Source organism: Doryrhamphus excisus, chromosome 13 (assembly GCF_030265055.1).
Source record: "Doryrhamphus excisus isolate RoL2022-K1 chromosome 13, RoL_Dexc_1.0, whole genome shotgun sequence".
Lineage (NCBI taxonomy): Eukaryota > Metazoa > Chordata > Actinopteri > Syngnathiformes > Syngnathidae > Doryrhamphus > Doryrhamphus excisus.
This window is the reverse complement of record NC_080478.1, coordinates 8,943,252-8,969,367: the sequence shown is the minus strand read 5'-3', so window position 1 is coordinate 8,969,367 and position 26,116 is coordinate 8,943,252. Positions and strand designations below refer to the sequence as shown.

The 26,116-nt window shown below is 39.7% G+C and overlaps 1 protein-coding gene and 1 pseudogene across 5 annotated transcripts in view; one reads left to right on the top strand and one right to left on the bottom strand.

Moving 5' to 3' along the window:
* Positions 1 to 26,116, top strand: part of rps6ka1 (ribosomal protein S6 kinase a, polypeptide 1) — a 59,884-nt gene that overhangs the window by 20,536 nt on the left and 13,232 nt on the right. For 3 of the 5 annotated variants that reach the window (XM_058089900.1, XM_058089899.1, XM_058089901.1), the window contains exon 2: positions 7,009 to 7,053. In XM_058089900.1, the coding sequence (XP_057945883.1) occupies positions 7,009 to 7,053 (45 nt within the window). Of the gene's footprint in view, positions 1 to 7,008; positions 7,054 to 19,936; positions 20,398 to 21,024; positions 24,377 to 26,116 lie in introns of those variants that run through there. The other 2 variants (XM_058089903.1, XM_058089902.1) reach the window with 2 other exon arrangements.
* LOC131142577 (U6 spliceosomal RNA) lies at positions 14,374 to 14,431 on the bottom strand (annotated as a pseudogene).

Genomic DNA, 26,116 nt, shown 5'->3' with positions numbered 1-26,116 from the left:
AATTACCTAAAAATGTCATCCAATACTTCTCAACAAGAGAGGAGAAATATGATCTCAGGGAAGAACTACATTTGAAACACTTCTATGCTAGGACTACGTTATGCTAGCCATAGCATTTCAGTATGTGGAATCAAACTATGAAACGGATTGAGTAAGGACCTCAAACAATGCACAACGATGAGCCAATTCAAGAAACAATACAAGCAGTTGATGTTTGCTAAATACAAGGATGAAGAGTCTTGAACCAGTCATGATGTGCTATATATATCACTATATTGACACTTACTATGGTACCCATTATGGCATTGGATGGTCATATCACCTTGTACTTCGGTACGAGGTACATTATTAAAAAAAAACTTAAACTGTATTATAGAAAGCAGGAAGTGAACAAATGTAACAGTTACTGATTGTAAAAGTACCAGATGGAGGGGTAGGATTTAATAAGCTTTGCTTCTTCCTACTCCTTTTGGGCGTGTGGAACTGTGAACTGATTATGGGATGCATTCAATTGTAATCTGATGCATGTTCAAATGAAATAAAACCATTACCAACATTTTTGCTTCAATCAAGCCTTTTCAAGTATAGAACTAGCTCAGAAGACACATTCAAAGACACTGTGAATTATATGTTATATACAGTATGTTCCACAATGGTCACTAGGTGTCGTTTAGTAAGACACACAAGCACCAGATGTGATTGCCAGAACTTTTATCGCAGATTAAAATGTAACTGTAATGTTGTTCATTGTTTCCATACCCGACTACTATAAATGAAGTTAGATTAAATATTAATAAATTATTATATATATTATTATTATAAAATATTTTAGTACTTAGATTAGTTGAACCTGTTTAGGTAGTTTTTTTACCATTATTAGAGCCCTGTAGACATGAAATAACTTAATAATAGACTTAATAATAGAAACACACATGTTAGCATTGACAGCGTACTTCCTTGTGGCTATTGTTTCAATAAAGTAACATTACTGACATGTAGAGACCAGTATAGAATACTACTCTACTGCATTTCAGTCGCTTTATTAACAAGCAGCACACACATGCAGTGATTAGTATTGAAGTATTGTAATTATTGTAATTGTATTGTAAGTATATTAGTATTGAAGCTATGCAAAGACAAAATATTGTCTTCCCAGTAGGGCCTTCGTAAATTTCAGCATCAAGGTTAGAATTTGTACAACACACACACTATTGTGGGACATCTGAAACTTATTTAGAATTGGTGAAAAATAATAAATTTTTAGAACGTTTGGATTAGCGTATAATATACGAGTAGTTGGTCTATATATTTTCCGCTTAATCGCCTTCATTCCTCCCATGTTGGCTCATTTTATGGCTTGCTGAGCTTTTATGACTGGTGCAATTAGATTGATCAAAGTCCAATCAATAAGCCTGCAAAATGCAGGCACTTTTAGATGGTGTGCCATTTAATTACCAGAGAAAACCCATATATTTGAATGATGCATTTACAGCGTAATTGCATCGAAAAGAATGCGGAAAACGATGCGTACCCCAACGACGTCTCGCACTGTAAAGCCTGTTTGTTTTGTGTTTGGTTGTCAAGGCCACTGCTTGTCATTGTGTGGACTCCGTGCCTCAACTGTGCACAGTCGACACAGGAAGCAGGAGAAGGAAGAGGGTATAGAGGATGTGAAAATACTGTTGTACTGTGTTTTTAAAAATGGCAGCAAAAAAAAAAACGAAAAGGACTCAGACTTTGTGGTGTTGTACTTCTCACCAGAAACCGCTGCGAGAACAATGTCCATCATTAAAGTGAAGTTGCACTGATTTAATTGGCCAAACTGGATTCACAAGTCTATTTAGCGGTCATAAGGAGTTTCACATCCCTTCTAGTCTTAAATGTCTGCTCAAGGTTGAAAACTGCTCTTTTTTTCCTATACAGAAAGCTTGCATTTAATGTGGAATAGTGGAATTTCAGGAATTTATCAGGAGGAGGGTGCACCCAAAATTGGGGCCGAATTCCAGGACTTATTTAGTGCACGTTCTCTTGCATACAAGAGCAAACGGTAGAAGTAATTGAGGTCAGATGACGTGCACTACATGGTGGCAACCAGCAGAGGTGCTGTTGATTAAAGTCTTACAAGATTGTGATGGAATTGAGTCAGTGATAGCTGTTCAACCCCCAATTTGGGGGGCGAGCACTTGGCAGTGTGTGGTGAGTTTGAGGTTCGTAAAGTGTGGGCCAAATTTTGGGATGAGTACCTCCTCAGTACAGATTTGGGAGCATGCAGACACTATGTAGTACTAGTACATTTAAACATTTACACTTCATGTATGTGATCGGTATTGGTATCAGCAGCAAATCTTGATCGCAACAACCCTACAAAAAATTCTAAAAAATAATACATATTTATATATTCAAGCACACATTTGTACGGCGGGAAAAAAACATTGAAACATTTACACTTTAATCCTGGCTGAGGAGTTTGCTCCTTGCCCGCTATTACAACATTAGTTCTGTTGCTGCTGTGTTGCAATATACTGGGTAATAAATGACCATGTGGCCAAAGACAGCTACATGTTCTTTTCCAGTTTCTCATGCACTCCAAATCATTACTCGAGTTTCCAAATTAAGTTATGTTGTTGTTATGTTGTAATTTTCAGAAATAAGCGCCCCTCTCCAATTAAGAGCATGTCGTCTTTGGGGTTTAGGTAAATAAATGCCCTAGCTATAATTAGAGCATTAAGAGGTCAGGGGTGCCCAAACTTTTCCCACCGATGGCCACATAGTGGAAAATGAAAGGATGCCTCTTTGATATGTTGTAAAGCAATACATGTAGATATGCTAAGAAGTTATAGATATTAAAGACACAATGCATCTCAGCTGTGTGATATACAGCATATGAAGTCAGTGTTTTCTGTCTTTTTTTTCTACATTTTCCAAATATTTCAACTTCCATCTTAAATACCCTTTTTGCAATAAATTTTCTTTTTGTAATATTGTGACTTTATTCTGATATTTATTCTAGGAGACCAGGGTTCAATTCCACCCTCGGCCATCTCTGTGTGGAGTTTGCATGTTCTCCCCGTGCATGCGTGGGTTTTCTCCGGGTACTCTGGTTTCCTCCCACATTCCAAAAACATAGCATTACTCCAAATTGTCCATAGGTATGAATGTGAGTGTGAATGGTTGTTTGTCTATATGTGCCCTGTGATTGACTGGCGACCAGTCCAGGGTGTACCCCGCCTCTCGCCCGAAGACAGCTGGAATAGGCTCCAGCACCCCCCGCGACCCTCGTGAGGAAAAAGCGGTAGAAAATGAATGAATGAATGAACTTTCCCCCAACCTCATTTTCCTAGAATTGCAGCTTTATTTTGTTTGTCATAATTTTGAAACTTCTTTTTTAATATTTCAACTCTATGCCACTAAAATTACATTAATGCTTGTGAGTTTATTTTTGTGAAATGAAAAACTTTTTTTCTCATATTTTGACTGTATTCTCACAAAATTCCAGCATTTTTTATATTATATAGTATAGTATGGTATTGTATTGTATTATATTTATTTTTATTTTCCATCTACAGTATTCAACATTGTTGTCATAATTGTGACTTTATTACCATAATATTCATTCATTTTCTACCGCTGATCTTCACAAGGGTCGTGGGTATGCTGGAGACTATCCCAGCTCTCTTCGGGCGAGAGGCGGGGTACACCCTGGACTGGTCACCAGCCAATCACAGGGCACATATAGACAAACAACCATTCACACTCACATTCATACCTATAGACAATTTGGAGTCACCAATTAACCTAGCATGTTTTTGGAATGTGGGAGGAAACCAGAGTACCCGGAGAAAACCCATACATGCACGGGGAGAACATGCAAACTCCACACAGAGATGGCCGAGGGTGGAATTGAACTTGGGTCTCCTAGCTGTGTGGCCCGCGCGCTAACCACTCGATCGCCATGCAGCCTATTACCATAATATATTGTACATACTTTTGTAACATTATAACTTTTTTTTCTGAATCCTAAATTTCCAAAAATTGCGACTTCTGTTTTTCATAATATTACTATTAATAATCTTACTTTAATATTTAATTAATATGTAATGAATGCCAGCCAGTGTGGCTGTGCAAGTGTACGTTGAAACCTCACTCCCTCAGCCTTAAAGGAGAACTGCACTTTTTGGGAATGTGGCCCTTTATTCACAATCCTTATATGAAACATGAACATTGAACTTTTTTTTGTAAGTAACTTTATTAAAATTAATTGTTATTAGTTGTGGTCACATGGTTCCTGTGTGCAGTTGGACAACAAAAGTGTTTGTTTTTGAAGTTTCATCATACTACTCATCATACTCTTAAGATGCACCCCACAAAGAGCAAACAACTCTTACGTTGTCCCAAATGCGGAGAGGCAGCTAAAAGTTGTGAGTCAGCAGTTTGTGATGTGTTTTTGCGTCTCTTTTGGGTGCGTCAAAATGAGCGACTGATCGAAGCATGTCTTTTGTGTGTCGCAATGAGTCTCTGTTGCTTTTCTAGATCTTGGGGGGGGGGGTTGCATTCAAATCCAAGTTTATTAACTGTGCTGGTGTGGTGCAAGTAACATTGTAACATTCTTGACCGTTAAGAGACTACTCTAATAAAACTAAAATCAAGTAAAACTACTCAAATGATGCCATGTTATTATGTTGGCATCTGTGTGATGATATATTGTATAACTGATATTTAACTAACACCACAGCTTATTCTGCTTTTCCAACAGTACGCCGCAGTCATGTCTACGTATTTCTGGTTCTATGTTTACCGTCACACACATTTTGTCATCATTGATACAAGTCCATGGCGAGGCATGACAAAAAAGCAAAATAAGCAATTCAAGAAAGCCAAATGACTGCAATATAGTCAGGGCTCTACATTAAAAACCAAAATGACTTGCCCATAGGGAATCCTTAAGGTGAGAACTACTTGCCCGAACTTGCCCCATGTAAAATGAAAAGACTGCCATAATGATATCTGTATTTATATTTTTTATGGCATCACATGAGAATCTCAAATAAAGATGAAATGAGAGTACTACCATACTACCTTACACATGGTAGTCGTAGTAAGCAGTGATATTTATAAGTTGTGCACCACAATGAAACATTATTGAATATACACATTTGTGTACTAGTAAAGTGTTTTTAATCCAGAAAAAAAGCTCAATGGTCAAACAATAATTTGTGAAGCAAAAGGTGAGAAAAATCCACAGAGAAATGGAAGCGCTAGATTTTGTAGCTTGTGCAAAATCAGCACTTGGTGTTGGATCTAATGGGTGGTGTTTCATTGTGACCACTTCAAATTGTCACAGCAATGTGATTCACTCACCTGTGCCATCATTTGATTTGCTGCCGCTAATAAAATATTTGTTTAGGAGGCACTGGTTCATCACTTTTTGATGTTTTCCTTCAGAATTAGACAATGTTGGCAGCGCCGCCATGATAGATGTTTTCGTAGTCAAACGATCGCTGATTGGTTGATCGCGAACAGCGGGTGTGGGTAAAACGCGGACTGTGGATTACGGACCGCGGTCTAAATAAACGATTCTGATTGGTCCATTTCAAGATTTGCAAGGATTGCTTTGCAAATTACCACCGGAATTACGCAGTCCGTGTTTTACCAACACCCAACAAGAACCGCTTAAAAAAAAAAAAACTCTTGGAAGTATGGCATGCCAAAGTGCACTTGCCCGACGGGAATATCACTGATTAGATTTACTTGCCCGAATTTTGTTTTAACTTGCCCCGGGCCATCGGTACATCGTTATTGTCGAGCCCTGATAGTATTTGTGGCGTTGGGTTGCGGGTGATGGGGATTTATCTGTGGCTGTCCAAATGTATTAGTAGCAGGCCGCTACAAATAAAGAAATGTAGTGGAAACACTGGAAAAACATATTTCAGTAGTTAATCATTTACAAGCTGACACAACTGTATTTACTCAACATTGAAATTTTTATCATAAATTAAAACCGACTGGGCTGCACGGCGGATGAGCGGTTAGCGCACAGACCTCACAGCTAGGAGACCAAGGTTCAATTCCACCCTCGGCCATCTCTGTGTGGAGTTTGCATGTTCTCCCCGTGCATGCGTGGGTTTCTCCGGGTACTCCGGTTTCCTCCCACATTCCAAAAACATGCGAGGTTAATTGGCGACTCCAAATTGTCCATAGGTATGAATGTGAGTGTGAATGGTTGTTTGTCTATATGTGCCCTGTGATTGGGTGGTGACCAGTCCAGGGTGTACCCCGCCTCTCGCCCCAAGACAGCTGGGATAGGCTCCAGCGACCTTCGTGAGGAAAAAGCGGTAGAAAATGAATGAATTAATAAAACAGACTGTTTTGGAGTTTAAATAGCGGCAGAATCTAGAAGCATTAGAAAGTGTGTGTGACTGCTCTGTAGGAGTCCACAACTCAATTCAAAGCGGCGAAAATTAGCACAATAGCTTCGCTTTAATCTTGCCTTTCAGGCACATTGTTAATGTCTGTACTTCTCCGAGGACAATTAAAATGCTTCATTGCATAAATAAATAGAGTAACAATGTCACATTTGCCTAGTATCTGCCTACTCAATCATATCATATGTAAAACCCATTAATAAATGTATTTATATACATTTATATATAATATATATATAATACTCCGCATTACTATCACAAGTTTGAATGAGCGTTTTTGTGAACAACACATGGACTCTCTCACCTGCTTGTCATTATTTTTTCTGTACGTTAAAAAAAAACAAAACGAAAAACGATGACACGTAGCAAGGTTCTCCCACAAGGGAGGACGTGCTAGATTATTACCTCCGCCAGAAGCTGAGGAGCAAAGTGTTACGGTGGACTTGTGACGCCCACGCTGTCTTGCAAATGTTCTCTCTCCTTCTTTGTCTCCTGCTCCTCTTTTTGTGTGCACATGCACTCACACACATGGACACACACACATACACACACACATACACTGACAGTTTTTTTTTCTCTTTGACAGAATGGGCAGAGCACTACTGAGGATGGAGTCACGCCTGCTGTCAAGGTAGGAAGATGGGCACACACTTTGCATACACTTTGCACACACTTTGCACACACTGCAGCTCATGATAGTGAGGACATATGAACTTCTGCTCACTTATATCAAATATGTTTTTCAAAAGACTACTTCTGTGCATTTCTAGTTATCACCACTACATCCAGCAGCTACTCATCTATTGTGCGTTTGTCTGCTAGTAATGCTGGAATGGAATGGCCTTTATTGTCATTATACAAGATGTACAACGAGATTGGAGAGCTTCTCCTTTTAGTGCAATAGTCAAGTTAAAAAAGTATACAAAAAGTAGAGTAAAAAAAAGACATATATACAATATATATTGTGTATATATACAATATATATTATATATATTGTGTATATATACAATATATATTATATATATATTGTGTGTACATATACAATATATATATATATATTGTATATATACAATATATATTATCTATATACAACTTTTTATATACATATATACAGGATATCCAAGATATACACATAATATTGCACAGGAGCATATACAGAAGCAGACATATTGCAGATATATTAATTTTAGTGCAATGATGAATGGGTCATAGTGCAAATAACGACTGGTGTATACACATGAGTAAACGTCACATATGAGTGTATTGTATTGGGTGCATTGAGTTGTTAAATAAGTATGTTTATAAGGGGTTTCAGTTGAAATGTGAACCAGGCCTCGGCTGGGAGATGCCGGGAGAAAAATGCTAAGCTAACTTCAGTTAGCTATGCTAAGCTAACTGACGTGAATTGATCTCAGTTCCTATGGTTAGTGAGCAGAAATACCAGAAATGACGGGAGTATACACAAAAAATGCCTGATGGGTCGTGTTGTGGTTGTTTCCCGTCCATGAATTAATTGTATTAATTATAGTTTTTTCAGTTTGAAGAGTTTCTGCCACTAGTTGGAGATATTTCCTCACACAAACGTTCCCTCTCCTCATGATGACAGCATTTCATTCACATTATTTATATATAATTATATACATTATATATATATACATTATAAGATTTTGCGTTTAGATTATTCATTCATTCATTCATTTTCTACCGCTTATCCTCACTAGGGTCGCGGGTATGCTGGAGCCGTGGGTTTTCCCCGAGTACTCCGGTTTCCTCCCACATTCCAAAAACATGCTAGGTTAATTAGCGACTCCAAATTATCCATAGGTGTGAATGTGAGTGTGAATGGTTGTTTGTCTATATGTGCCCTGTGATTGGCTGGCCACCAGTCCAGGGTTGACCCCACCTCTCGCCCGAAGACAGCTGGGATAGACTTCAGCATACCCGCGACCCTAGGATGGTAAAGTTGGTTTGACACTTGGGTTGAAGTAATTCATAAATTCTAAGTAAATAAAACTAAAAATAGTAAAAATTTAAATAATTGCCCCTATGTTCTAATTGTGCTTTCATCTACCTGTGTAATACAATGCATGTGAAAATCACAATGCGCTGCATTGTGTTTGTCACTGATCAATTCAGAAATTCCATTTTTAAAGGTCATGCTTGTGTTTTCATTCTTGGCCCATTGAGAAAAAAGTTGTTTCTTTCCACTATGAATGTTAGCAACTGTGCAGCTACACTGGCGCGTCAGGGTGAATACATTGCTGTGTCCTTATCTGCCTTGTTAGCGTACCGTGGCGTCACAAACACGCACAAGCTTGCAGCACGCTCGTAAAGAATGGATGAGTCAGACTTTTTCTATCTCTCTCCCTCTCCTCTCTCTCTCTCTCTCTCTCTCTCTCTCCCATTATTATTGTCTGGCCCCATGGAACACAATCCTATTTCCTCCTGTGTTATTCTGCAGAGGCACCATGTTTGTACTTTTTTTGTGTCCAGTCCTGAAGAGTGTGTGGTTAGCTCGTGTGACATACCTTCACCATACAATGACATCCTGTCACCGAGGGTCAGCACAAAAAGAAATGTGCTAGACTCTCAATTACCACGTCAGACACCTGGTCAGCATGTGCTCCAATTGGAATGTGTCAATAATATTAAATTACTGCTGGAATTCTGCATTACATGATGCTCTCATTTATTGGACTACAATAAGTGAGTCGTTTATCCTGTCATGTAATCTGGTTTACTGGCGAGAGATTGGCCTTTGAACTTAACTGACGAATTTCCCAGCAGCAATACTGGTGCTGCTTTTCCCTAACGCAGGGGTATGCAAAGTGTGGCTCTGGGGGTATTTATGGCCCACAGCAATTTTTTAACCAAGAAAAGGAATAAAAATGGCAACAGCAACGATTAAATAAAAATAAATTCATAATAAGAAGAGCAAAAAAGTTTATAATTTTACCAGGAAACTCTAACCTGTAACATTATATGAAAAATAAATGTAATTTTAGAAGCGTAAAGTTGATATATTAAAGGAATTAATGTGTTCAAAATTTAAATAAAAAATATTTTTAAATATTCTAATGAGAAACTAAACAAATCAAACAAAAAAATAATAAAAATTAATAAGATTTCCAAAATTAAATCTAAATATTATGGGAATAAAATCATAACATTATGAGAAAAAAACATTTAGGAGAATATTGGGGAAATAAAAAAAAATTGTAGGAATCAAAGTTCATTAATGAGCTGTATTTTTCTTTAAAGGGGACCTATTGTACTTTTTCCACTTTTCTGACCTACAAATGTAGTTAGAATGTTGTATTCTCGTGTTAAATGATGCCAAAGTTTCAAATAATAAGGTTTGCGCATTTGGAAGTGAGTCCTGAAAGAAGTTTGGTATGACTCAAAACGCTCGGTTTAAAACTTTTTCTTTGTGATGTCACAGAGTAGCGGTCTTCCTGATGGGCGTGGCTGTAGGCACCATACACTCTCTACCCTCCGCCAAGTTCTGCTTCTCTGTTTACGAGGCAAGCTCAGTCAGACGTTATTGAGAAAAATCTTTTCATCTGTCAACGGCATTTCACACGGGACTCTTTTTGTGAACATGAACATTAATTGTCCGTCAAACTGTTGCTGAAGCCAGAAACAACGCACTGTTGCCGGAAAGGTGCATTATTGTCGGACACATGCCCACGAGGTGGTGAGAACCACAGTGCTCACTGTCTGGAACACAGTAGTCCTGCTAAAAAACTGTAATGACCACATTTTTACGACTGATGTTGTGCCATGATTGTCTGCAGTTAGTAAATGCGGCACCCTTGCGTCCGGCTTCTGAGCTCCCTGGGACAAGTGGGGCTTCTGACAAAGTGTGTGCGACAATACGTGCTCCTTTTGAGGTTGGAGGAGCTTACTATTTTAGTTCATACATGGTAAACCGGGGTCTCCATCCATTAGATCATGAGGTGCCAGTAGCTCCTAAACACTTTTCAATTAGCTCTCCAAAGACTTTATTATTATCAACTCCAATTCCCAACTGAAGTAGAAAGTGTTGTGTTGCAGTAGTTTGGGAGTGTGACCAATCACAGCGGAATGGCCGTGCCCGGAGATGGGTCATAGGTGGAATAAATTAAAACAGATCATTTTGGCGACAAGCCCAAAACCAAGAAAATACAGCTGGAATTGGTGCAGATTCTGGAAGATCTAGGAAGTTGTCTGTTCGGGTTATTGTGTATAGCTGCTCTACAGGAGTCCACAACTCAATTCAAAAGGTCAAAAAAATGATCATAGTAGATCCCCCTTTAAACACTTAAGAGGAGTTGCCATGGCCAGAAAATACAGGAGTCCCTCATTGTCCTCCACTTGTTAGCACATCTTGTTCTGACTGATGTGTTCAATGCAGCCTGGTTTCCGCAGCTACTCAGACTGTCACTAAATTTGCCTTGTCGTTGTTTTTTTTTTTCCATGAAGCTGTGTTGGGATTTACAGCTTTTGTCTTAGCACAGCAGCATTGCGAGCCGTTGTAAAAGGAAGTGTCAAACTAGTTAAATTGTAACTTGTCACTTCTGTTATACTACAGTGATTATAAACATGAATTGGATTCATTTTTTTTGTTTCAATTTTTTATCTCTAAGTTTTTCCGCCCAGCTCATCTAGTCCCAGCGGTAACGACTAGCCTGTGCTGAGGCGTATTGATGGAGGGATCAGTACTCAACTGATCCGTGTAACCGTGGGGGATGTGATTACCCTGATTTCTCCCGAGTCAGGTTTTCACTGATCTTCTCTCTCGCATGTGTGACTGTCGTCTTATTTCCAGGAATAAATCTTTGCTGCTTGAACAAGAGGGAAAACATTGTTTTTTAAAGAAATGAGTGAATTTGACGGGCGGCACGGCGATCGAGTGGTTAGCACGCAGACCTCACGGCTAGGAGACCAGGGTTCAATTCCACCCTCGGCCATCTCTGTGTGGAGTTTGCATGTTCTCCCTGTGCATGCGTAGGTTTTCTCCAGGTACTCCGGTTTCCTCCTACATTCCAAAAACATGCTAGGTTAATTGGCGACTCCAAATTGTCCATAGGTATGAATGTGAGTGTGAATGGTTGTTTGTCTATATGTGCCCTGTGATTGGCTGGCGACCAGTCCAGGGTGTACCCCGCCTCTCACCCAAAGACAGCTGGGATAGGCTCCAGCACCCCCGCGGCCCTTGTGAGGAAAAGCGGTAGAAAATGTATGAATGAATGAGTCACTAAATGTCAGTAATGTTACATCGATGAGACAATAGCCAGGTAGTACTGTCCACTAACCGGAACATGTGTGAGTTAATATGAAGTCTTTTCTATCATCAAGCCATGTAAAGGTGACTATAGGGGTGCTATTCCATGTCTAGCTGCCTCTAATAAAGTAATATATCTCCCTTGACCTTTAGTTAAGTTATTACACAGTAAAAGTTTACTTGATCCGACCCATAAAGCGTGACTTCATTTTATGTTAAATGGCTATATTTTAACATTGTCTGTGTTACACAATCCTCTGCGGTATGAGCTCCAACCTTGGAGGCCGGAGGGCAGGAATTAGAACAAATGTAATGCACCAGGGCATGTGGGTAATGGCTTTTTTTTTTTTAACTGCAGCTGAACGGACCAATTAAGAAGTAGACACAGTGAAGCGGTGATAACGGGCATAAGTGAAGATGATGAGTTGAAAAAGACGACTGCTGGGGGCAAATGGTTGGATTAGAAAGGAAATAGGGTTATAGATATACAGGTTCAGGGACAGGATAGCACATGAAAAGATTGTCTATTGCTCCTGTGGATTGTGTTCTAGGGACCATCCATCACCTTATGTGTTTATATTCTATACAATGTATGTATGTCCTTCTATGGCCGTATCAGCTCATTTCAGCCTCACTGTGGAGTATTTCTAGGACCTGATTAAATATTTACCACCAGAGAAAGTGTGTGTAGGCAGCATACATGACGAGTGTTTGAACCTCAAGGCAAGCGTAGGGGCCGTCAAGCCGGAAAATGGCCAAGTCAAGGCTATGCATTTCTTCAGGTAGCCATCAGTGTCCTGCTCATGCGTGTGGTTGTCATGGAAACCTTCATTTGTCTGCTAAACGTGACCTCTACATTTGCCTAAGAGGTAGGACAAGCACTTAAGCCCCCTCCTCCTCCTCCTCCTGCTGAGTTGTTGTAGTATCTGCATCATTTTAATCTTGCTATCCTGGAGCGGGTTGAGTTCACATGTTCCTGATGATGAGTCTTTACGTCTTTGTAACATCGCTTAAGCTGCTTTATGTGTTGTGTCTTAATACATAGAGTCCTGCCATGGCCAATCCGCTTTGCATATTAACATAGTAACTATACTGGTGGTAATTATTCATTATTACTTCAGTGTCGTCACTCCGCTGTCCTTTCCAACAGTTTTTTTTATACTTCATTCATTCATTCATTTTCAACCGCTTATCCTCACGAGGGTCGCGGGGGTGCTGGAGCCTATCCCAGCTGGCACATATAGACAAACAACCATTCACACTCACATTCATACCTATGGACAATTTGGAGTCGCCAATTAACCTAGTTATGTTTTTGGAATGTGGGAGGAAACCGGAGTACCCGGAGAAAACCCACGCATGCACGGGGAGAACATGCAAACTCCACACAGAGATGGCCGAGGGTGGGATTGAACCCTGGTCTCCTAGCTGTGAGGTCTGCGCACTAACCACACGACCACCGTGCAGCCCTTTTTTATACTTTATTTTTTCAAATTTTTTATTTTTATTTTTTTTAAACAAAACATCAACAGCGGGCGGTCGAGTGGTTAGCGCGTAGACCTCACAGCTAGGAGGACCAGGGTTCGACTCCACCCTCGGTCATCTCTGTGTGGAGTTTGCATGTTCTCCCCGTGCATGCGTGGGTTTTCTCCGGGTACTCCGGTTTCCTCCCACATTCCAAAAACATGCTAGGTTAATTGGCGAATCCAAATTGTCCATAGCTATGAATGTGAGTGTGAATGGTTGTTTGTCTATATGTGCCCTGGGATTGGCTGGCCACCAGTCCAGGGTGTACCCCGCCTCTCGCCCGAAGACAGCTGGGATAGGCTCCAGCACCCCCGCGACCCTCGTGAGGAAAAAGCGGTAGAAAATGAATGAATGAATGAATGAATGAAAACGTCAACAGCAATACAAACACACTCAAAAGAAAAAGGGGGGCACTGGACACACACAGCACACAATTTGGCTATCCCACATTTCCTGTCATGGTGTAATTGGAGTCATTTCCTTGATTTTTGTCAGTGAACTTTGTGCATTTCACCCATTTTTCTCACACTGTCCTCAATCTATGTGTCAATAATTCCATGTCATGTATTGTGTTCATCACACAAAGCCAGTCCTCCAGTACCGGGCGTCTTGGATTAAGCCATTTTTTTAGTAATGGCTTTTTTACCTGCTACCAACATGATTTTATATAAATACCTATCTTCTCTTAACACAGAGTCTCCCACATGACAAAGTCTCACATGACAAAGTCACACTGTAACCCAAAATCCTCTCCATGGTTTTACATGCCCTCTTCCAAAAATTGGTGATATTTGGGCAGAACCAAAACACGTGAGAATGGTTAACATTGACTGTACCACACTGACGCCAGCATGAAATTAAACATATTTTTGTTTAATTTCTGGTGTAATGAAAAATCTATTCTTCTAGCAATGCTCCCTCCAGACCCGAGATGATGTTGTGGTGTTTTGGGTCATAATCATACCCAACCATTCAGTTTCTGTAATGTTTGTTTTGAGCTCTTTTTCCCATTTTTCTTGAAGATATTGAGTATTCGCCTTTCCCTCCATTAAATTTTTATATAGTGTGGATACTACCTTGGTAGTTTTTGATTTGTAGGCATTGCCATTTGAATCAGCCCATGTCTTCTTCTATTCATCCAGCATTTTATGTTTCTGTCCATGCTAATCTTCTCTGTATCGTTCCAATTTTAGTATATACGTTACCGAAGTAGCGCCAGTCTTCAACTTTTTATGGCTCTTCTCTTATGTTGAGCACCGCTAGTGGGAGTTGTTGAGCAACCATCTCATTTGTTGACTATTTATTAGCTCATTATTCGAGCGTCAGCGTCCTTCATCGTAAGTAAACAAGGGAGATGGAAGCAATCGAAGGGTTGCAGTCATTTTTATTGCAAATATTGATCCAAAATGTGGGCTGTAGGTTCTCTGGAAGAGTCATATAGATGTAGGAATTAATGTAGTATGGTCCTTGTTACCATGGAACAAGGTCAGCTATTTTTTTGGATGTGCACGTCATGTGATGCAAGGGATTTGGACGGGGAGGAGCAACATGGTGTTAGCAGTGTGGAAATGCCAGATTCTTAGATGCATCACGATTGAAGTATGGACAATTCTTTTTTTTTTTTGTTTTTTTTGTTTTTTTGAAAAAATGAAGGAAAAAAAAAAGTATGTATGGACGATTCGGAATCTATATGCAAATTTGAATGATTTCAACTTGTTAAATGTGTGCCCATACCATGTTGATATTGGATAGTGGTCTATTATTAAGATCTAATATTAAGAATCTAATTCTTAATATTAATCTAATTAATCTAATTCTTAATCTAATCTGAATCTAAGAGCTTCGGTATGTTTTTACTAACAAATCGATGGATAACTGAGCGTGAGAAGTGAAGTGAGAATGTCAAGGTGACAAGCAGACATTCCGGTATTTATTTTTGATAACAAAAATGTTTGGAATATCTTGTTGCAGGATAAGATAATATTAAAGTGTAGACGAACTGTATGCTGTACCATTTTTCTGTCAATACAAATACAGAAATACAAATACAGTACATGTAGAATGAAGAAGGTGAACTGCATGATTGGCACACATTATTCCCACATAAAATGATGTAGGCAGGCCAGAAAGGGCGTTAAATTTGTGGCCTATGCTATTGTATCCAAGTTCTGTCCATGAAAAGTTCCTGTATCCTTTTGTTTACTGTATTTCCTGATACATGAATGGTTTATGGCCGCATGGTGACCGAGTGGTTAGCACACAATCAGGAGATCTGGGTTCGAATCTCTGCTTGGCATCACTGTGTGGAGTTTGAATGTTTTCTCCGGGTACTCCGGTTTCCTCCCCAATTCCAAAAACATGCTAGGTTAGGGCCCTATTAAAGTATTTATAAAACTGGAATTTACCAACTTTAGGTATAGGTAGAGCAACTAAACTCTAATAATTACACATAAAATGCAAAAAAATGTTGCTGGTCTTAATTGTTGGTGTGATCCGATCTTCAAAATACAGCAAATCAGCAGCAGATCCCAATCCTGAAGATCAGATGGTGACATCCTTAATAATATATTTGAAAAAATGTCAAAGAAATAATAACAACAAAATCAAAATATGTAAAACATGTTTTCTTAAGGGCCGCACGGTGTTCCCTGTGCATGCGTGGGTTTCCTCCCACATTCCAAAAACATGCTAGGTTAATTGACGACTCCAAATTGTCCATAGGTATGAATGTGAGTGTGAATGGTTGTTTGTCTATATGTGCCCTGTGATTGGCTGGCCACCAGTCCAGAGTGTACCCCGCCTCTCGCCCAAAGACAGCTGGGATAGGCTCCAGCATACCCCTGCAACCCTAATGAGGATAAGCGGTATAGAAAATGGATGGATGGATTTTTGCATGTGTTCAACATTACTATGATTAAGATACATACATACGTATAAGGCATGTTTTTACATTAAATCATTTGTTGTTTTACATTCGAACACAATTTTGTGTTTGTATTAGTTCAATTACACAGATAGTATCGTAATTACTTCCAATTGTCTATATGTGCCCTGTGATTGGCTGGCGACCAGTCCAGCGTGTACCCCGCCTCTCGCCCCAAGACAGCTGGGATAGGCTCCAGCATACCCACAACCCTAGTTAGGAGAAGCGGCATAGAAAACGAATGGATTAACGGTTTTTGCCTTTTGGTTGAGGTGGGTGGGGGTGGGGGGGGTGCTGAGACAACCCCTTGGTGGTTCTTTGGTGTACCTAATGTTGTGTTGAGGGAATTCCTGAGGTTTTTTTTTTGTGATCCAGGCTGCAAGTTTTTGCCTGTAGTCAACATCCCTGTGTTTTCAATGTGCAGCTGACTGTTTCCCTAAGAATCCTCAGTGGAGCTTCCTGGTTTGAAAAGGTTAACCAAATACCATATCACATCCTGGAGAACATCCCCACATCCCTGACAAATGGAGGGTGGATCTGATATTGGTGCAGTGATTTCAGCTTTTAGTTTTTCCTCTCAATCGGTACCTGTCAAACAAATCCTAAGAAGGGTGATCACGAGGTTGCTGCAAGGGAGTGTAAAGTCAAACATGATACCAGTGTGAGTGTAGAGCGAGAGAGGACGACAGAGAGAGGGGCGTGTATTAACAGAGTTTGGATACGCCTCGGAGCCCCACAGAACCAAACACTCTGCATTCCAGGGGAAGGTCAGGAGGAGGGGCAGCGGGGGCATAGAATAGGAGGAGTAGAGCCAAATGAACGATGCTATGGTCTAACCTGTATTTGTCACGTCGGTGGCACCTTGGTAATTGTGTACCTGCAGCGTCTATAAAATGACGTGATGACTCATATTCCAGTAAACATCACCACTTCACATCACTTCCATGACTTCCATCGAAGCGACTCGTGCAAGTGTCAACGCTTGACCTCAATATGTCCACCAAACAACCCCTCCCCCAACTCTTTCCCGTATCTCCACCCATCTGCCGCGTCGCCACTTTCTTCCCAGCCTCTGCAGCCGCTTGTTCCACCCGATTGTCATCATGAGCGCCACAGCCAGACCTGTCATTTACGGGCTTTAACGTCGTGATTACACAATAAGAATCACAGTCACAGTTCAGTGGTCGAAGTGCGTGGACATGAGTGATGATAAGATGGGGGCACCAATGACACACAATCACACACACCGTACAAAGGAGTTGTAATGGCATTATTATTATGATATTATGACTTTATTTTGCCCAACTAAGTATCACAATACATTGGAAGTAATTACGGTACTATCTGTGTAATTGAACTAATACAAACATTGTCATTCATTCATTCATTCATTCATTTTCTACCGCTTTTCCTCACGAGGGTCGCGGGGAGTGCTGGAGCCTATAACAGCTGTCTTTGGGCCTCAAACTAGTGTCCTGCGGGCCACATTTGGCCCACGGGCCGCATGTTTGAGACCCCTGCTATAGATCCTCTTGGTCTCTTTAACCAGATGGAAAAAAAATTGGCATGGTAGGTTCAGGGACTTTTATCCAATACATGCGTATACAGACACACACAACAAAAAAACAAAGCGTGTAAACATTTAGGTACACACTTTGCAGTTGCTTCTGTGTGTGTGTGTATTGATTATTCCCATTCTGTGTGTTCTACTTGAAGGACATGTATCATATATAGTGTGTGGTAGCATTTGACTGAAGCAAACGCCCTCTTGTGTGCGTTTATCGTCAACAGAATATTCTGTTAATGGTAGAAGGTATAGCAGAGCTCTGCAGAACTACTGGGCAAACACACACACACACACACACAGGCAGGTTGTGTGATGGTTTATCACCCAATTACCCAGCATGCCCCTGTGCCTCCAGGGGGCTCGAAGTCCTGGCTTCTGCTAGTATTGTACACTAAACAACGATCAGTGTCTCTTTATAGTTTATATAAAACCGTTGACGTAATAAATGAACTGATTGCATTCCATTGCACATTCTGAAAAAAACACGTTTTCCTCAATGCATCATAAAGGTTAACTCTTTGTGTTGTTTAGTCATCTTTAGCATTAAAGCTGTAATGTCTGTTAGCATTAAATGACAGGAAATAGCAAGTAAAGGGCATTCCTCTGTATCCCTGAGCAGATAAAAAGTGCCAATACTTGAACATGGACTCATCTGTCCATTCACCTCGGCAGGCCCCTCCTCCATCCATCTTTAGCGGCCGTGAGCCTCATCGTCATGGTTACCACAGCGTCGCCAAGCCCTGAATTGTGCCACCAGAAGAGTGTAAAAAAAATGTCTTTCAGCACTCGAATGCTTGACTCGTCACTGAGAGCTTCATTCAGAAGTCTTTCATGTTTGTACTCTGGTCGCACAATTGTGAAAATTTGTATCATTCATCACACTGGTCGTGTAAGATACCTGCGGGGAGGTCCGTGACATTCAAAAGCTCCCAAGCCAACCCTTTCTTTAAAGGCCATCGTAATATTTTAACTCCGGAGATGAATGTCCACGCTGGTGCAGGAGAGGAGCACTCGCCTGTTAAAGTGCATATGGAAATGCTGCGTTTATGAACCATTTGTTTCCTTGTGTGAATAGAAGCCTTGCCGAGGCACTCCACTTCTTCTCATCTCACAAAGAGGACGCTGGGAGAAGATGAGGAACCCAGTTGCCATAGTTTCACACTGCATCCTCTCAGGGTCGACTGAGGAGAACGTGACGACCAGTTGCGCTCATCCTTTATGGTTGGCATGGATGTACGGAGATGCTGATGTCGCTGGTTGCAGGAAAACCTTTTATTTGACATTCGGAACTGAAAGAGAGCAAATTCTTTCTTTTGGTTGCACCTTTTTTATACAAACTGAAGAGCCACCGTCAAACAAGCTTTGCCCTTTCACACAGCAACATGGCATCCTGCAATCAGACAATTACCTGTACAAGCATCACCGCTAGACTGCTAAACTTCACCCTTGAGGCCGTCCCGCCTCTGTTACGGCTTTGGTACAGTCTCAAAAGGTTTCCAGAATGATTTAATTCCCTATCTCCTTTTATACAGCACAGAAATACGGGAAAAAGGCACACTCCAATATTGTACCCAGTTGAACAAAAAAAGGGAAACTGGTTGCCATGTTTTACATAATCTGTCATTATTTCATTCATTCATTCATTTTCTACCGCTTTTCCTCACGAGCGTACCCGGAGAAAACCCACGCATGCACGGGGAGAACATGCAAACTCCACACAGAGATGGCCGAGAGTGGGATTGAACCCTAGTCTCCTAGCTGTGAGGTCTGCGCGCTAACCACTAGACTGCCGTGCCGCCCCGTAAATAATTTATTTTCAATAAAATTATTGAAAATATCAAGTGCAAAATAGACATGCTTTTCATGTTTTGCTGTCAGGTTATAAATAAATGTAAATATTTGCAGCACAGGGGTTCGGTGTAGGTGTTATTTTGTGACAGTTTTGTGTATTTTTTGGCATATGTCCCAGCCATGAGAGGTGGCAAGCAGGAGATATTGGCTGAGATATGTTCCTGCTATTTTAGTATGATTCTGAACAAGAAAGACTGAGAGACGACTGAACGCAAGTCAATCGTCATTATCGTGACGTCATTCTTGCTTGCATGCAGCAGAGCGCTACATCTCCACTGCAGCGGCCTGCCAGCTAAACTCTGATGACCTCATCACTTTTATTCCCTCTGCACTCCATCCCTCTCCGGCTCTCTTTTCCTTCCTCTTCGTGCTTACGTAGAGCGCACCCCTGCCAGGATAGCCATAATAGTGTCAACTGGGCCACCGCTGACCTGCCTATCATCTTACTGCAATCCTTCGCGCTATTAATATTCACGGATTGCTCACACAGGATTTCCTGTAGCATCCGTGCTAATCCCGTGCTACTGCGGGATATTTCCTGTCGCGTCCGCTTTGCACACGTCTATGGAAATTTGTTATCAAACAAATGGAGTCCACCCCATCGCTGGTGTTTGCAGCTGTCACATACTACTGCTGTTGAATGCAGCAGGAATGTGATGATACTCATGAAGAGGTCGAGCTGATGGCACTTCCTGCTAAATGAAGGGTATTAACCTCATGTTGTTTAGCTACACCAAAGGGATCAAAGGTGGAAACAGACTTCCTGTCACAAATAACTTGCCAAGTGGATGGAGCTTGTGTTCCTTCAATGCTCGTGTCTCATGGAACTACATAGCAGAAGGTCCTCTCTTTTTTATTATTCCTTGAACTTCACATTTGGGGGGGGTTAGAGTGAGAGAGAAAGTGAGAGTGAGAAATTATTATTATTATTTGGATTGTGTTTATATTGATAATGTTTTAGTTTTCTATGTATTTTTAATTTTGTATTTTTTTACTATACATTTTTACATATATTCATATATTGTGATTTTTTTATTTTATATTTATATTTTTATACATGCTACTTTATCTTATGCAATAATATTTTTCAACTTTAATTTTGTATTTTTACAAATTAAAAATAATTTTAATGTTCCTATATATTATTTATTAATTTTATAATAAATTTTCCTTTTTTACTCTTAATTTGACTCTTAATTTATATACTTTTTAAATTATAGTTGAAGCAGATGGACCAAAAGTCCTAATACTAGTTACTTTATCTTATGCAATTATTTTTTTCAACTTTAATTTTGTATTTTTACAAATGAAAAATAATTGTAATGTTCCTATATATTTAATTATTTATTAATTTTTTACTTTTAATTTAACATATATACTTTTTAAATCATAGTGGAAGCAGATGGACCAAAAGTCCTCATACTAGTTACTTTATCTTATACAATTATTTTTTTCAACTTTAATTTTGTATTTTTACAAATTAAAAATAATTTAATGTTCCTATATATTGAATATTTTTCTTTTAATTTAACATATATACTTTTTAAATTATAGTGGTAGCAGATGGACCAAAAGTCCTAATACTATTTTTTTCTTTAAGCTGTGGTCTATAAGTTAAAGTGTCCACAAGGGGGCGTGATGTTCCGTTGTACATGCAGGTCAGAGTTATATTTATTTACAAGCAAAGGCCCAAATCGGTGTCTCCATCTTAACCTTTTTTATATAGTATAGAAAAGATATTTGCAAGAGCCTTTGTCTGGTGGGATGCATTGTGGATGTGTAGGACAATGTGCCTGTCTAATGAATGAAGTGTAACAGTAAAGCCACAACACTCACACATGGAAATAGTTGTTGTAAATACTTTATGCAGTACTTTTTGGTGTTGTGATCCTTTGGGTTCTACTGCCAACTCCTGTTTTCCTCTTATGGTGTCTCGGTGTAGTTTAAACCTCGTCCTGGCTGCCCCAGGCTATGCTTTTATTAAAGCATCCTGAATTAATGTGTTGAAGATCACATTTCATGGAGAGGTAAAACCCCATCTGCACCTCTGCAGTCTCTCGTTGCTCTCATTCTAAGTCATTGCATTATCAGAGGACCCAGAAGGAACTATTTGCCAGCATTGCTCTTCATGCCTGATGCAGCATTTCCAGCCAAGTAGGAAGGGAAAGAGAAGAGATCAGGGTTTCAGGCTGATAAATAGATGGAGACATTAGTAAATCTCACCTGACACGTTCTGATGCCAGCCTGCAGACTTAGTGTCTGCATCCCTTAACAAGGAGATCCTCTTTCTGGGAAAAGCTGCATGGTTCAAAGTCACCACACACAAAGATACTCGATACTGTCATTTTACTTAAGAAATTGATATTTCAATTCTATTCATGATTACTCGGTCCTTTCATGGCTTATGTAAGTTTAGTAGAGACAGTAAGAGGACAATAAAGCATAGCGTATTAGTGTATGGCTCCATGTTTACATGATCCTGTCCTTTTGTGTTTACTTCAGCGATCCTCTTTACTGCTCTGTGGTCCACCTGACATCATGCAGGGAAAGAGGAAGCTAGTATCTAAAGAGACACATTTGATACATGTTAGAATTGTCTGCCTTGTGATGTCATCCACTACTGCTTCTTCCTGCTACTTCAGTACCTTTTGTGCAAAGGTTCAATTGGTGTTTGCACCAAACATAAGACATGCCCTTACTTGGGCCAGGCCTTCTTTCTGATTCTTTAGAACGCACACTGCAGGCCTGCACTGGCCCCTTGTGTCTCTAAACATGATTGCATCATTACTCTCTATAGCATAAGTATACCTCTTCATTCGTGGAAACTGTTCAGGGATTTATTATTTATATAATATAACACATGTTATGGTAATGGTTTAATTTCATTTGAACATGCATCAGATTACAATTGAGTGCATCCCATAATCAGTTCACAGTTCCACATGTCCAAAAGGAGTAGGAAGAAGCAAAGCTTATTAAATCCTACCCCTCCATCTGGTACTTTTACAATCAGTAACTGTTACATTTGTTCACTTCCTGCTTTCCATCGTACAGTTTAAGGTTTTTGGGTTTTTTTGTTTTTTAATAATGCACCTCGTACCAAAGATTTTAATCTGCGATAAAAGTTCCGGCAATCACATCTGGTGCTTGTGTGTCCTACTAAACGACACCTAGTGACCATTGTGGAATATACTGTATATAACATATAATTCACAGTGTCTTTGAATGTGTCTTCTGAGCTATTTCTATACTTGAAAAGGCTTGATTGAAGCAAAAATGTTGGTAATGGTTTTATTTCATTTGAACATGCATCAGATTACAATTGAGTGCATCCCATAATCAGTTCACAGTTCCACATGTCCAAAAAGGAGTAGGAAGAAGCAAAGCTTATTAAATCCTACCCCTCCATCTGGTACTTTTACAATCAGTAACTGTTACATTTGTTCACTTCCTGCTTTCCATAATACAGTTTAAGGTTTTTTTTGTTTGTTTTTTTAATAATGCACCTCGTACCGAAGTACAAGGTGATATGACCATCCAATGATATAATGTGTACCATAGTAAGTGTCAATATAGTGATATATATAGCACATCATGACTGGTTCAAGACTCTTCATCCTTGTATTTAGCAAACATCAACTGCTTGTATTGTTTCTTGAATTGGCTCATCGTTGTGCATTGTTTGAGGTCCTTACTCAATCCATTCCATAGTTTGATTCCACATACTGAAATGCTATGGCTAGCATAACGTAGTCCTAGCATAGAAGTGTTTCAAATGTAGTTCTTCCCTGAGATCATATTTCTCCTCTCTTGTAGAGAAGTATTGGATGACATTTTTAGGTAATTGGTTATTTTTCGCCTTATGTATTATTTTAGCTGTTTGAAGATGAACTATATCAGCAAGTTGAAGTATTTGTGATTTTAGAAATAAGGAGTTAGTATGTTCTCTGTAGGCAGCATTATGAATTATCCTTACTGACCTTTTTTGCAGTACATTTAGCGATGTTCCCATTGGGGATCGTGGGAATAGAAAGAATCAACTGGAACCTTCATGAAACCTTTATCAAACCTTTTCAAAGACATTTTACCATTATGAAAGTGTAAAAATAAGTTAACCGCTGTGAACATGTGTAAGTGTAAAAAGATGTTAGCCATTTGATTTTGATCCTTAAACAAAAAAATATTATGTATTTGTCATGAATTAACATGTATTATTGTCACCCAAGTGTAAAAAGAAGTTAACTACTGTAAAACAACAAGCATTGGAATACTAGCTGCCTAGAAAAGTAGGGGAAAAATCCAAATAAAAGCAAATGAGGTAAGCGGCGTCATGTGGTCCATCTTTAGAAACAGGTATTGCAAAAGTATGGGTGCCACCACAGGAGTCTTACAGATTTGAATATGAGTCAGCTGACTAACTTAAATCTTCTCGTTAGACCACTTGTAGAGGCTGATTCTTTGCTCGGAGTTTAAAAACAGAACATTCACGCGTTCCTCTTACCTTTACTGGATTTATGAGTTTACCCACAAAAAAAACATTTCTGATCAAATCCCAGATTTTACAATTTAATTGTACATTCATCTTAAGAGGCTCCGCCTTTGTGGTCGCTTTCCTCAACTCAACATCTACTTTCATAGTAAACTGTCACTTCCCATTTTGATGTGTGTGTGTGTGTGTGTGTGTGTGTGTGTGTGTGTAAGCCAGTATTGGCCAACTGAATGCGTTGTGTTGGTAGTCGTATGCACACGGTCGGTGACGCTAAGTGACATGGAAATATCTGGACATGTGGAGGCATCTATTCCGCGCCAAAACACGAGAGGCAAGTAGCAGGCTTATTTGACTGCATTGTTGAGTGTGAGAGTGTGTGTTTTTGAGTGTGTGGAATATGTGTGTCGACTTCGGGAGACCTCCTACCTCATGCGAAAAATGTATATATGGACTAATTGTTCTCTTGTCCATCCATTTATCACTTATCAAGCTATGAATCCAGTAGTGGACAATTCACTCAACATTTTATAGTAAGAAGATGCGAAGATGCTTGAACAAGACACAATGTTGTATAATTGCGCGTTTTGTAAGTACAGTAATTTTTAAGTTGCATCCAAAAAAGGCTTTTCTTACAAAATTACTTTTGTTGTGCGGTTCTTGTAAGGTCCCCCCCCCCCCCCCCCCATAGTGTAACTTTAACCTAGTCCTAATTCACTCAACATTTTCCAGCAGGACAATGCTTTGACATTAGTTAATTGTAGGAAAGTAGGATTCCCGATTATATATTATAAATACTATATAATATTATAAATATTTTTGTAGGAGCCTGTTTACAATCTTCTTAATACGTTTAACATTATTAGACCCCTCTAGATATGAAATAACAACCCTATAGTCACCTTCGCACTCAGATTACACAATGTAAAAATCATTCATTCAGTCATTCATTTTCTACCGCTTATCCTCACTAGGGTTGCGGGGGATGCTGGAGCCTATCCCAGCTGTCTTCTGGCGAGAGGCGGGGTACACCCTGGCCAATCACAGGGCACATATAGACAAACCACCATTCACACTCACAATTTGGAGTCGCCAATTAAGCTAGCATGTTTTTGGAATGTGAAACCAGAGTACCCGGAGAAAACCCACGCATGCACGGGGACAACATGCAAACTCCACACAGAGATGGCCAAGGGTGGGATTGAACTCGAGTCTCCTAGCTGTGAGGTCAGCACGCTAACCACTCGACCACTGTGCAGCCTATAGAATATCATAATAAGAGTAAATAAATGAGGTGACTGTTCATTAACATTACTGACACATAGTGACCAGTTCAGAATAGCAATTCTTTATATTCAATTCTTTATATCTGTATTTTAATTCATTGATCCATTATTATGCTTGAAAATGTTAGATTTAGGCAAAAAAAAAACATAACATTTTAACTAATAATTAGTCGTATTCAACCACGAAACAGCTTGATCTATGATTTGTTCATGTATTTTTGAAAAATTGTCATAGTTGAAGCCACAAAAGTGCAAAATAATTATAATAATAATACATTTTATTTGTATAGTGCTTTTCAAAATACTCAAAGACACTTCACAGAAAAATGGAGTTGAACAAAAACGAGCAAACAGAGTAAAAGATACACCAAAATACAACATTCCTTCGTCAATACACAGTCAAAACACAAGAAAAAGCGGGGCAGTATATATAAAATAGCAGTATATGTATTCATATTTAGAGTTTTGTTTTGGTATGGACCCTTGCATTTGACGCAAGTGTGTACCAATTGTCCATACTGTACACATTTCAAGTGAGGGACAGGGAGTAGTTTGCCTAAATGTGGCAAAAAAGGACATACATTCAGATTGGAAGGGAGCTCTCGGCGCATGAAAACAGAGCAACACAGCGAGCAGGAGTCATGGGTAGCGATGGCGCCAAGGAGAATCCACAGCCGAGAGAGCGTCTTCCGTCATCTCCTCCTGCAGTGTAGGTGGTGGAGGGTTTGCGTAGGCAGGGCGCGGAGGCAACTCTGGACTCGCACCCGGTCCTCTCGGCCGATCTCCTC